General features: G+C 45.1%; 1 protein-coding gene across 1 annotated transcript in view; it reads right to left on the bottom strand.

Annotated features, from left to right (window-relative positions):
• Positions 1-12,518, bottom strand: part of LCOR (ligand dependent nuclear receptor corepressor) — a 62,481-nt gene extending 49,963 nt beyond the window's left edge. The window contains exon 1 of the mRNA XM_063340256.1: positions 12,400-12,518. Within this exon, the coding sequence (XP_063196326.1) occupies positions 12,400-12,496 (97 nt within the window). The 5' untranslated portion in view covers positions 12,497-12,518. The remainder of the gene's footprint in view (positions 1-12,399) is intronic.
• Between the last annotated feature and the right edge of the window lie 1,570 nt (positions 12,519-14,088).

Raw genomic sequence — 14,088 nt, 5'->3', positions numbered from 1 at the left:
AAAGACTCTTGGGATATTTCAAGGCTATGATGCTCTGTTAGCTCATATTCAGCTCTATCTTGTCTACCTCCCCTCAGACTGAGCTAACAGGGAGGAGCCACCTGAGTAAAAGAATGCATTACCAAGGAGATTGAAAGTCTGCAGACAAGTATTTCATGTGTCATTTAGAAAATGAGACTAAGCTTATGACCTTCTGTGAGGCCACCTGAAGCGAAAGATCTTTTTCCCCAGACCATCTGACTCATTCAGCTTTAGCCCCCAACCCTTTTGGGTATTTTTTCTGCTTCGTTTGAGAGCTGACAGAAGGACCGGTGTGGATTTACAGCAGTGAGCTAGTTATTGCACTACCAGCCAAAGCCCACTGGCATGCTGGCTGCCACGCTGACGGAAGGAAGAAATTCGTCCACAGGAGAGCCTCACTTGTCACACCTAACCACCAGCTGCTCCAGCAGGCACCAGTGCCCTTTCGCAGCCACTGCAAATCAACGGTTTGTAGCTCAGAGGCACAGCACACCACTTGTGCTGATTCCCACACACACCCACATCCACAGCTTTCATTCTGTCCCACTCACAGCCAAGGTCCCACGCACCCTGCTCAGTCTAACCTCGGACCTCTCACTAAAGCCAAAGGCTTCTCAAACCTGGACTTCAGGACCCAGCTTACAAACAGACCCTGATATAGCCGCACTGGCAAAACTATAGGGCAGCAAACCAGTATTTAGAGCAAGAATTCTTTTTTTAGAAAAAAAAAATAGGTTTTTAAATAAAGTTTTGCCACCACCAACAGAATCTCAAAACTACGCAATAAATTCAGCACTCTTAACCCTTCAAATCTGCCAGTACAAACCAGCTCTGATATTAGCTCTGTCTGCTGCTTACAGACAGAATCATGAAAACCCACCTAGGCAGCACCATGGCATGCTGAGAGTAAAGACCTAACTGCCTGAAAGATGAGATCAGAGAATCACTCGTGTCTTCCCCCAAACTGAGTATGAAAGAAGTATTCCTCTTCCCTTACAGTAATGGAAAGCCATCCAAGTTCCAGATACTAGAAGGGCAGACAGGAAAGGACATCGAGCAGGATTTAGGGTTAGGATGCTTGAAATGTCCACGAGCACAATCAGCAGAGGACATTGGTTTCTTGGGAACTAGTGTTTTTGCTTAGACTTTTTTCTAAGTAGGTTTACTAGTTTTAGTCTGGGGGAAAAAAAAATAAAAAAGAAAAGTTTCCAAAAATAACTGCTTACTTTCTGAAGTTTGTGAAGTGTCATCACAAGCGCATTTAGCTGTTAAAGTTCATCAACATGCCAGTAAGTATAGACCAAAGCAGCTGTGATCGACTTCTCCCTACATGTCTTCCCCTCCACCATCTCCTATTATATATAAAGCTGCATAAGGCACTACTTATCCTTGGGGCAGGAGCAGTCCTTGGGCTACGAGAGGTTGAGAAAATGTAAAGTCCTATCTGCTGTTCTTATTTGGAGCACAGAATTCAGTTCAAAGTACAAGCAGCAGGAAGATACAAATTCAAGATTAGTCACAGGCAAACAGATGATTTAGGAACAAGAACAAATCTGTTTGTTACAGGCAAGGAGTGCAGCCTCCATGGCAAAGCAGACTACAGTTCTGCAACATCTTTAACTTACTAAGTCAATTTTTAATCTAATTTGAAACTGAGTAACTTGTTGAGCAGAGTAACCTCTGAACTCCATATTCAATTTTGTACTGTTAGCGCACTCAGTCTGTGACCTCAGCTATGCTTCTAGTAAAACAGAGCGAGCTGGAAGAGTGGTCAGGATGGAGACTGCTCGGGCTTTGACACCCAGAACAGCAGTACACCTAGGGATCACCAAACAGCTTAGTGTCCATTCCATACTTCAAATACCTTCTAGTTGTTAAAATAAATAAATCCATGTCCTCTTGACATGAGAAAAGCAGTTTACCTATTGTTTCAGGGTATCTGCCAATGCATGGCACTGAGACTACATCAGTTTACATTCAAGCGCACGTATTCAAAGTTCCCTTCGCAACCGTGTAAGGGAGGAGTGCTAATGAAATCCTTAGATGCAACACAAACTCTGTAGCAGGACTTTGGCCTTCAGACCAATGTTCTTGGAAGGGAAAATACAGAAGTCCTCACTACAGGGAGTGCAGCACTTAAAATAGATCTACTTAACACCACTCTAACCTTCTTCCAGAAGTTAGCTTTCAAGTTGAAATTTTCCAGGGTTAGTCTCCTCTGTGTTATCTATTTTTGGATAAAATACACTTTTAAATAGTTGGGTATGAGAAGAGAAAGAAAAGATAAAACTCAATCCTAATCTATAGATGACTAAATATCAGCTCATGCTCCTTAACACCTACAGCCACTTTGGAAAGGAAAAACAGCCCTTGTTTACAAATCATTTAGAGGAGTAATTTTCAAACTGTGGGCTCCTGAAAAGCATAAAGACCCTACGCAATTTAAAATATTGGCAATAGGCTTGTTTTTCCACAGTTGCTTCTTGCCAATTCCAGGTTGAAAACCACTGATTTAAGAGAGTCCTGGCAAAATGCAGTTCGTCCCTCAATGGGTTAGGCTTGTTCAAGAAATAAATATGGCTTTTCTGCTGAATCCTAAAGATCATACACAAAACGGACTGCTGCATGGCTTGTCAACTGAGCACTGAAGCTGCTCACTCACAAACCACTGCACATCCCTAAAGAAAAATTGTACAAGCAAGACCAAGGGATTAGATTTTGTGAAGAGTTTATAAAAATACTCCTGTAAGATATGAGAACTGGGTTCTTACAGCATCTTACTACACAGTTCCACATGACTACATTTTTATTACTTTGTATGAAAGCAAAGGATGACAAGGAGGACAGAAAAGTATAAAAAACAAGAGAAATGTGCAGGCAATAGTTAAGCATTTAGTCAGAAATACCGAAATTAGTGTTATACTTGCTATAATTTTGCTCCCCAAGTGTAAATTAGAATAACCTAAACATTCATGGGAAATACTGTGGGGAAAAAGTCACTTTTTCCATCTCCAAGAGACTTCGACACTTCATTTTTACAAAGACTCAGTACACCTGCCTTATGCAAAACATTTTGAAGTATGGATACGCATCTAAACCTATGCATAACCAACATTTCACACGTAGCTTTTCCCTCACACTTTTCCGTCCTTCAGACAATCTTGTAATATTTCGAAAGAGCTACAGCACGCCAATGTACGATAACCACTAAAGGTCAGTGAAACATTCTACTTCCAGTTGAATAGGAGTACAATTTTTCCAAAGGACATTTCAAACCAGCAAGGGGCACTCCCCCTACCTGGTCATGAGGTCAATTAGATCAAGAAACGATCATCAAAACAAAAATGCAGAAGTGTTTTCCAAAAGAAGTTTTCCTTTCACTTCCTTTGGAAGTGAAGACTATCAGATGACTGTTTTTTCCATAAAAAATAAGCTAGACCTTTGTGAGAAACCCCAAAAGAGAGATTATAGTATCGTATAAACTTAAGTTTCACTAACTACTTCAAAACATAGCCGGGAAAGCTAGGGATAAGGTAACTATGCTCTTCCTTTTCCAAAGGATATAAATGGAATACTTGCTTTAAGAAGATTGCTTTTAAGTTTTCTTAGGTCAGAAAAGGAAATTACCTCCATGCTTTTCTATCCTCTTGCTTTTGCAGAGCAAAATGAAAGTTATCAAGTGTCCACTTCTGCAAAAATTTTTCTTCACATAAAGGATACAATTGCATGTTTTCATAAACACATCTAGAGATTATGATAAAGCATCACCTAGAAACCCGCTTTCATCATTTTTGCCACAATAACAAATCTTAACCCAGAAGATGACCAAACTTGAGACAAGGTCTGCTATAACACTAGCTTATCTTCAATATGTTCATGAAAAGGACAGAATAACTGCCAAATAAGCCAAGAGCCAAGCAAACCAGTTTGCTATCAGCATTTAAACAAAGCCAGTAAGGTCTAATCACAATCTATTTTGTGTATTCCAATATATTTACGTATTTGTTAAGAAGCCCAAGACTGTGGGACACAAGGGACAGCCTAAGAGGGCCCTTTTGGCCCCAAGACTCTCTCTTTGAAGCGTATAAGCAGGTTATTTTGAACGATCTGTGGCTATCCCATGATGAAGTTCCAAAACTGACCCACGTGGCTGTCCGCACATTAAGCGCAGGCAGAGCACACAACAGCGTTGCGCACATGAATTGCTGCAGAGAGTTTAACGGCTGCAGGACCAGCCTATCCTCACAAGGCAGGAGGCCAAAGTCAAAGTCTATTACACAGGTAACATAGCAAGCTGCTGCCTGGCACATATATACAGTAGCAAAGGGAGCCAAACAGCACATTGCTACAGACTAATGACCGACACCACTATGTGCTCAGGAGAAGAGGGTGAAGAGCATTAGCACTATGTACTGGCCTGGAAGTATTAGAGTGGGGAGTTGCAGGCTGTGGGCTGAAACTTTCACATACTTTTGCTAGTGTAACCAAGAAAAAAAAAAAAAAAGAAATCAAGAAATGAAGAACTCTGTAGCTTGACTACCTGTTCCTCTTCCTGCTCTTGACAGTTACTCCACTTTCGAAACATGACCACCACCACCCTAACCTAATAACAGCAGAGGAGGTAAAAGACCACATCAGATAGATAGACTCCTCTATGCAATTCCCCAGCTAGATACTGAAATGCCTGTACTATAATCGTATGCAGAAAATGTTCAAAGAGGACCAGGAAATTTTTCATTAGTAAACTCAACTCAAGAGTTAAGATTGCCTGGTGACCTCTGATGTCTTTCCACACTGCTGGATTCAGCTTCTGAAAGCTTCTTTTGTTAATGAATACTAGGCTCTTGTCCAGTCCTCTATTCTCCCCCTCTTCTCCCTCCCATAAAATATCATGGTCCTCGGGGCATAAGGAACATCCTTTGTCTCCCTGCAAGTCTTCCCTGTGCAGCCACTTTGCTGTCGTTTCTGGAAAATGCAACAGGAGTACCATCGTTTCTCTTCTCTGTAAGAGGAGTGGAAAAAATAAATTAAGACATCATCTAATAGCAATTTTACTACGTAGAAAGTGATGTCCGGCAGAAATGTTGAAACACCACATCCTCCACTTCATCTTTCATGTGCTAGCACTGTTCACATGTAGCTTAAATCTCCTACTCAGCTTTGAGAGCTAAAATTTTTGTCAACTCACCATAAAAGAAGACACGATACTACACAGCATGCAAAACAAACTAAATCCAAGGTAAAAGGTAAATGACTTGAAGATGTCCAGAGAAATAACAGTACAGCATTCTCCAAGAAAAAAAGAAAGAAGCTGAAGCTCTCATTTCCCAAAAGAAGCTGAGGCCACACGCATTTATTGCAGAGAACTGAGGAACCCGCAAGGTCTGCAAAGATACTGGAGAGAGGTAGTATAAAGCTGCAACTTATTAATGGAAGTACTGGACAAGAGCATCCAACATGATCGGGAAAGCAAAGCCCACAGCTCGTTATCAGGAAGAGAGCACGGTATAACCCACAGGGCTTTGAAGAGGGAGAATGAAGCAATCTTCCTGCTACTGTAAGTGAACATGATGCATGCAGAAATTAGCACTTATTCAGCAAAAGACAACTTGGATTTGTGCATGTGTGACAATACCAGTTGAATAGCCTCAACTCTTCATTCTCTGCCTCCCTGTGCCCTGCAGATGTTGTAGCAAAAAAAAAAAATAAAAATTGTTTTCCAGTCAGATCTAGTCAGGGAACTGATTCACCAAGCTGCCACACATAGTTGTGCCAGCACAGAGGGGACTATTTAAACCAGCTTAGACAGCACTGCTGTCAAACACAACCAGAGTCTGTAGTGCTATTACAAGGCAGAAGATGCAAACCAGAAAACTCCCTGCCTTCGGAGGAGGCTAGTTCTCCTCCAAGAGAAGGGAGTTCTCTCCCCTTCCCTTCACCCCATGGACGTGATCCCATACAGTGCTTCAGATCAGCTCTCATCTCATTCCTAGCTAGGATGACTTGGGTTATTAAGCATCACCAAAGATTAGCTGGTTTTGCAGTCTTCTGTCAGTTCAGTAAAAACAATCACTATACCACCCCTTTCGCCAAAGGTAGAGCCTAGATTGGCTCAGCCCACCCCATCCAACACTGCCCTCAGAAAATCCCAAAAGTTTTGTATTTCTCAGAGAATGAGAAACACCCATCCCAGTAACCTTCGAGAACCAAAGCTCTATCCTCTTAAGAGGGAAAACATATACACACACAGGAGGGTGAGAAAGAGGATTGGAAAGTCCAATGTAAAATACTGCAGTAGTGTCCCCTCCGCCCCAATCAGTATTACAGGGCTACCTTTCTTTAACCCTATTGAATGCCTGGTTTTCCTCAAACCTTGCCTAAACTGACTTTTAGGAAGTATTCTCATTGTTATTTTACATTAGCCATGAAAGAACACAAGTTCACAGACAAAAAAACAAAACAAACAAAAAAAAAACAACAAAAAAACCACAAAAAAAACCCAAAACAAACCAACAAAAAACCCCACACATGACAGTACTTGTCTGGATGTAAGATAGCAGAGCATTAAGCCATTTAATTACTACGCAATAAGGATTTAGACAACTGAGCCCAAGAATTGGGATCCATTCTTAACTAAAGTGCAGTTATTGTATTTCTGTACATAACAGTATTTATATTATCATTAATATACAGCACAAACTGTCAAAAAAGGCTTACAAAGGTGAATGGTCCTTCAGGTACTCTTTTAAAATGGTGCCATACCTCAAAACTGTAAATCTGTAGTGTATATTTATCTCAATAGAAATACTAGAAAGATTTTATCTAGGTGGATTTGGTCTATTTCCTGCATGCACAGAATGGATTACTGTAATTCATTTTGAGAAGCTGTTAAAAGTGGATGAACTCTAAATGTCATTAGCTCTTCGTTAAAAGTTAAGTCAAAAAACCCTATACTTCCTGCAGGATGAACATGTTCCAAGAAGGAAACCTCCCACCTTGCAGTGACAGTCATTACTTCACTCAAAATATATTTTTGTTGAAACATGAAACAAACCAAGTAATTTGGCTTATTCCAAAATTTCATGTCACAGCCACCAGAAGAACAACTCAAGATGGCATAATACAAAGCGATTATCAGGATTTTTTTGAGCATGCTTTTGTTTGGTTGACATCATCCCTGTTGGGGCACAAGCTATTCTTCATTTGCAAATAGGGAAACAAGGGCAAATCTGAAGTGATTAATGCAGAATCCAAAGAGATATTTGAAACAGATCTAGATTCATCCCCCGCAGTTCAACTTTTACTGTTCTTCAGATGCACACCATCCTTCCATGCACATTTAAAGTAAAGCTAAATATCAAGCTGTAAATTTCACTCCTTACAACTGAAGATTTTTATTTTTAAATGACAGCTGCCTCAATTTTTTTCCTGGCATAACTCTGTCATAAAAGGGTAATTCTCCCTCACTGTACCCATCCTGCCAAGAGGGAAAAATGTTTGTGTGTAGACCTGATTTTCTTGAACAAGTCTTCAGCTACTACACTGTAAAGTATAGTACAATGGATTTATATTAATAAAAAAAGCTGCAAGCTGCATCTACAGTACATGCAGGTTGAAATAAGGCAAATAGTACCACCTGCACATTTGCTGTGGACATGGCTGGGGGCATATCTATAACAGACACCAGTTTAGAATAGCCTTACATTTAAACTTTTACTTTAGCACTTACTTTAACTTGCTTTTTATTACTATTTTTCATCAACTTCAGGGCTATAATAAGCTTTCTCATTTTGGAACAAAGAAATACAATCTGCCCTTTGAACTAGAACTACGTTAAACACTTGGAAACTCAAGCCTGCTTCCAAAACAATGAGATAACATGGCTAACTGTTTGGAAGGAGCAGCTAATTCATATCATATACAGGCTGGAACTATACCCAAGCAATAATCAAGATAAGAAAATGTAATAAAGATTTCAGAATTATTCAACTGTTATGCACCTTCTCTTGATTAATACTAGCTTCTAGTACTTCCTGATGTATCATATTTCTTCCACAGGATCCACACTTTAGTCCTAATTATCTACGGTTATGGAAGACCACCACTATTCAACAAATTAGTACACAGAAACAGATCAGGTACTTAGGTTGCAGTATTTCACTGGCAAAAAAAAAAAAAAAAAGAAAAAAAAAGAAAAAAAGGTTAATTACTTCAGCTTATTTTGACAGCTTAAATCAACAGCTAAGCAGCATCTCAGTGAAACGCTGACAGAGCTCAAGATGACTGGAAATCTTACATGAATGTTACAGGTTTTCCCTTTAAATCATCATTTTGCTCCCAAACCTAGGATCAGTGCTGAAGAGAACTAATACATTCCCTCCCTGCCCCCACCCCCCTAACACAGGCTGTAATTCAGTCAGGGAGTCTCTAAGAGTACAGCTAATATTTAACAAAGGGCCAAGCATCGCCAGCTAGCAGAAATGCATGCGACCACCTCAAACTATCACTAACCACACAGCATTGCAATGCTATTACTGCCTGCATAAAAGGTGTCAGGAGGGTTTCAGGGATCCATGGGTCTCTCCTCCCTCAAACTCCCTGCTCCTTAGCTGATCTGATCTCATCAACCTTTTCAATTCAGCAGGTGCCTGAACCGCAAGTGACTGGAGGCTGGGAGAGAGGCAAAAAAGAGAAGGAAAAAAAAGAAAAAAAAAAATCACCACATACATTTGTCTACAGGTATCTGCTTTTGGCCACTGAGAAAGACGCTAACACTCAAGATTGGTGTAAAGAACACATATGTTAGCATCCAAGAGTTATGATTTGGCATGTCGTGTCTCTAGAATCAAAGTCCTACCAGGCATCAAGACACCGCACACTGCTCCCGGGTACCCTCCTACGATGTGGTTCCACAGCCCAAAGCATCTCACTGAAAAGAGAGCTTAGACATCCCTTCTCCCCACCTCCAGGCCACAGCATGCTGCGCCCTCAATTGCATCGCTGCATCAACAGCACTGTTTGGGTCTTGTCCCCCACCAGCCACACCACCTCCCTCCCCCCAAAAAAGGGGTTTGAAATGCATGACAAGGAAGGAAGCTTTAAGCCAGATCAGTTCCCTGAGCTACCTCCCACAAAAAGCTGTGTCGGCACAACCCAAGGTGCAACTCTGTGACAGTTCAAGATGATCTGAATCTCTGCTACTGCATTCTCACTCTTTCCTTCCCACCAGCTATGCATTCTCACCCTCTTCCTTGTGCTACCACTGGTATTTGCTTGACCCAAGAGTGAGCCCGTTCAGGAAGCTATGCTAGCAGAAAATTATTCTCCTCCATCCAAAAAATGATGTTTCCTGCTAGCATAGCTCCCCTGAATTGGCTCCCTCTGGACAAAGGTGGTCCTTCAGTCCTCCTGTGTTTCTGCTCCCCTTGAGAGCACAAGCTTAGTTTGACAAACTGTCATGAACCCACAGTCCAACAGAGCAGACTATTGCAGAAGCAAGAAACAAGAGGGGAAAGTGAATTACTTAAGCCATATTTATTGCCAAATGCACTAGTTCAAGCCACAGGCTTTATTTTTTCTGACTACAACACTGTGTGGTATTAGAATGACTTCAGGGAATGATGCTAACACAGAGAATCCCACGCACCTCAGATTTACTTTCAGAACTAAATATGAATGGGTATTTCTGAAGTAAAAAGAAGGTTTTTCCCATACTTTGCTTCCCCATATTTATCTATCAGTATTTATCACAGGAACAAATTTTTAAAGACATCTACAAACGGCCAAGGTGAAACAAAGTTACATCATTTAACAGATCAAGTTCCAAATCTCAAGGAACATTGTCAAAACTCACTTAAAAAGACAACAGAGATGCATTTGGGGCAAGGGGTCAAGACCACAGCATAATTTCCACTGGACATCCCGGGCGAGCGCAATAAGCCTTTTATAATTCTATGAAAAAATATCAAAACCAAAAGAGGTAACAATTAACACATTTATATGACCCAACAATTTATGCAAGATTCATACTAGGAACAGGGCAGGTCCCGAGATCTCATAAAGTCAATCAATTTGAGGTTGAAACTATTTATGACACAGTGCCATCAAGATAAAACTCACACAGCACTGTTACACTTTGGACTTTTTTTAAAAAATGGTTTTGTACTTTACCTCCAAAAAATCCCAGTCAACACTGCGCTTAACAGTGTTCAAAATATCTTTTGTTAAATACACACAGAGGGACTTTCACAGAGGGAAATCTTTTGGAGGAACAAAACATAGATCAAATTTAGGCATGAGGAAGAGATATGGAAAGGACAGAGGAGAAAGCAACTTCTCCAGGAGCTGGCAATTTACATGGCTTTAGGGAAGTGGAATAGGGTGTGTATAAATGGGGGTGGCAGGGGGTGGTGGTGTTTGTTTTAAGTTTTAGCACTTACGGTTGCTAAGAACTTTAATAACGTACTGTTTCCCTTGAGTCTGTAGATAACACAAACTTCTCTAGCTACCCAAGATCTTCCCGAAGCGAAGCATAATGAACAGATACAATTCTTGCATTTCACCCCAACACAAGACAACAGCAGCTTTGAAACTGTCCTTTTATTTTTCTTTTCTTTCTTGTTCCCCCCCCCGCCCAATTTACCCCACACAGCTATCTGATTAAACTCCAAGCAGCAGGACAGCTCCACTGGAGAACTGAAGGACCCAACGGCAAAGCAGCAGGGACCGAGAGGAAGACAAGATGACATGCTGCACATAGGGAGTTTAGAAAGGACTAGAACAGGTGATCCCCAGCAGCCAAGGTAAGGGGAGATGAGAGAAGGAGATAGGAATGAAATAAACCCAGTTCAAGCAGAGGTGGAAGCCAAAAACATGCTCCTAACATAGCAAAGCTAGAATCAAAAGTAACCCCACATAAACTAGATCTAGAAACATCAATAGTTGGTTGGAAAGAAAAACCCAGCACTTTAATATAAAGCCTGAGTTTCTCAGCAATGCATCACCCTCGAATCGCTTTCTGCTTAAAACAAGTTAATTGCTCGTATTAATCTGGAGTTAACAAGCATCTAGCACACGCTTTCATATTACAGAAAATTAAACATTTAGATGAAGCCAAAAATATATACAGCAGCAGTTACAACTTCTGGTGTAACCAAAAATGGTGTTTCAAATCCCTGATAATGAACTAGGATGCTGAGCTAACTGACAATAAGAGGTTTAACTCTGCACACAAGGAACTAAAGTGAATCTGTGAATGTTATTACAGATTACCTACGCTGAGCAGTCACTGGCAGATTATGGCCATATTTGCATATTTAAAAATAAAATGAGGATTTGTGCTCAATTAAAAGCAGGAGGCCAAACAAGGAGACACATACCAGTGTTCTGGTTAGAGATTTTTAAGATTACTGTGGAAGTTCACAGTCTACTGTTGTCAAACCTATTTTACTATCTTTGCAGACACCCACCGAATTCCTGGCCTAGAGCTGGCATTAATGTGCATTTTGGGACCCATAGAAAAGGTGTCGATTTCTCGCTAGGAAAAGAGAAAAGGGCAAAAAAATGTGTATTTTGAATGGAGAAAGTTACTCAAGATGAAAGGGCATCGGGGACCTCTTTTTGAAAACCCCCAAATATTCGATTGCAAGGAGCCTGCATAACAACAAACGCGTACAAGAGAGAGGAGGAGGAGGGAAAAAAAAAAAAAAAAAAGAAAAAAAAAGGGGAGTGGGGGGGAAGAAGAGAAAAGCAATCACACATCCTTTTAACCCCCGCCGCCCCGCTCCGGCCTCACGCCGTCAATCCGGCACCCCGATTCACAACTTTCCGCCGGCCCCGTCACCGCGTTCCCCCCCCCCCCACACACACACCCCGCCGCCATCCTCCCGAGCCTCCCCCCGCCGGGGCGGGCGCGCCGCCGCCGGCTCCACGGCCTCCATCCCTCCCTCCCTCGCCTCACGGCGGCGGGCCGGGGGCAGGCGGGCCGCGCTCGTCTCCCCCGGCGATGGCAGATGGGCAGTGACAGGCGGGCCGTAAACAAGTTTGAAGGGGCCGCGGCCGGGCCGGGCCGGGCCGGGCCGGGCCGGGTGGGGAGGAGCGGGCGCGGCGCTGACAGGGGCCGCACAAAAGGGCAGGGCAGGACCCCCCCTCCTCCCGGCGCCCTCCCCGGCGAAGGGCGGGGCCCGGCCCGGCGCCGCTCGCCTCACGGAGGCTGGTGGGGGGGCGGGCCCGCAGGCCGCGGCGCCGCTCGCCTCACGGCGGGCTTCCCCCCCCCAACCCCGCGCCGCCGCCGCTGCCTCAGCGGAGCCTGCCCCCCCCGCCGCCACACCGCCGCCGCGGGGCCCGGCCCGGCCTCCCCGCCGCGCCGCCTTCCCTCACCTACACAGTGAATGAGCTTGTGTCGCCACGAATCGAGCTGGTGGCGGACGCCGCGCCTCTCGATGGAGCACTGCTGCCGCCCGCACGGGCTCGCCATCTTCTGGGCGGCGGGCGGGGGTGGGGGGTGGGGGCGGCGGCGGGCACGGCCAGGGGGGCAGGGACGGGAAGGAAGGGCCGCGCGCGCCGCGCCGCGCCACGCCCACCCGCCGTCGGCCCGCGCCACGCAGGCGCCGCTGGCTCGCGCCGCGCCACGCCCCCCCGCCACGCCCCGCCGCGCGCATGCGCTCACCCTGCCGCCTCCACCACCTGCCCGCACGTGCGGCGGCGCCGCGCCCGCCCGCTGGGGGGCGCTGTAACCGCCTGAGGGAACATCCCGCCCGTGAGGGGTTGCTGTGGCTGAGGGGAAGTTACTGCTCCGGGGGTCACCGTCCCCTGAGGAGCCATCCCACCCCTGAGCGACAGTCCCTCAGGGAACATCCCGCCCCAGAAAGGTCACTGTCCCCTCAGGAGACATCGCACCCCTGAGAGATCACCATCCCCTCAGGAGCTGTACCACCCCTCGGTGACTGTCCCTCAGGGAAGATCCCGCCCCAGAGGGGTCACACTCCCATGAGAGGACATCCCACCCCTGAGGGGTCATTGTCCCCTGAGGTGACATCCCACCCCTGAGTGACAGTCCCTCAGGGAACACCCCACTCCAGAAAGGTCACTGTACCCTGAGGGGACATCCCACCCCTCAGCAGCCATCCCCCCACAAGGGGACATCTCACCCCTGAGGGGTCATTGTCCCCTGAGGTGACATCCCATCCCAAGGGGACATCACACCCCTGAGGGATCACCATCCCCTCAGTGGCCGTCCCTCTGCTGAGGAGAAGTCACAGCCCAGAGAGGTCACTGTCCCTGAGGGGACATCCCCACTCATGAGGGATCACTGTCCCCTGAGGGAACCCCCCACCGCAGAGGGGTCACTCTCCCCCAAAGGGGTCACTGCCCCTGAGGGGACGTCCCACCCCTGAGGGGGCCATATAGTTTTCTGTCAGGAAGAGTTGAAATCTCCTCCTCTGCTCCTGTTGTAGTTAAAAACACCAGGTCTAGTGGTGGCCATGATGAAATGGAAAGACCCCTGCTGCAATGGCAGAGGCCTACTGATCCCGCAGCAATGGCTCCCTGACACAACTACCTCCTGTGGTTTAGCTGTGTCCATTTGCCCTTCAGCCTTACACTACAAGATCAAAGACCTCCCTCCAGCATGAGCTCAGACATGGTGAGAGGGCTGATGCTGCAAAAACACTATTTCTGATGGCAAGCGGTGAGCGCGGTGACAGGCAATGGACATGAGTGGTAGCACCTGGGGCTCCTGCAGGAGGAAAACATCAGCACCCGCTTTCTGCAAGCTCAGGGGATGAGCTGGCAAAGGTGAAATGTCTTACCTCAAACCCTGCAGCAAGAACAGAGACAAAACACAGGAGTTGTGGCCTTTATTCCCCCACCCTAACCACCAGTGCCAATACCCTCACCTTACCAAGCCGCACACGACTAGTGAGTTTGAAAGGCGGAGAGGTCAAAGCTGTCTGTATGCAGATGTGACAGGGGAACGTCCCAGATAAGATAGTTCCTGCGGAGATAGAGAAGAGTTTACGCCACTGTGCACATAACCAGTGCAGTCATGGCTGCAATACGCCAGCTCTC

The sequence above is a fragment of the Chroicocephalus ridibundus genome, chromosome 6 (assembly GCF_963924245.1).
Source record: "Chroicocephalus ridibundus chromosome 6, bChrRid1.1, whole genome shotgun sequence".
Lineage (NCBI taxonomy): Eukaryota > Metazoa > Chordata > Aves > Charadriiformes > Laridae > Chroicocephalus > Chroicocephalus ridibundus.
Note: the sequence above shows the minus strand (reverse complement) of the source record. Positions and strands in the feature narration are given on the sequence as shown.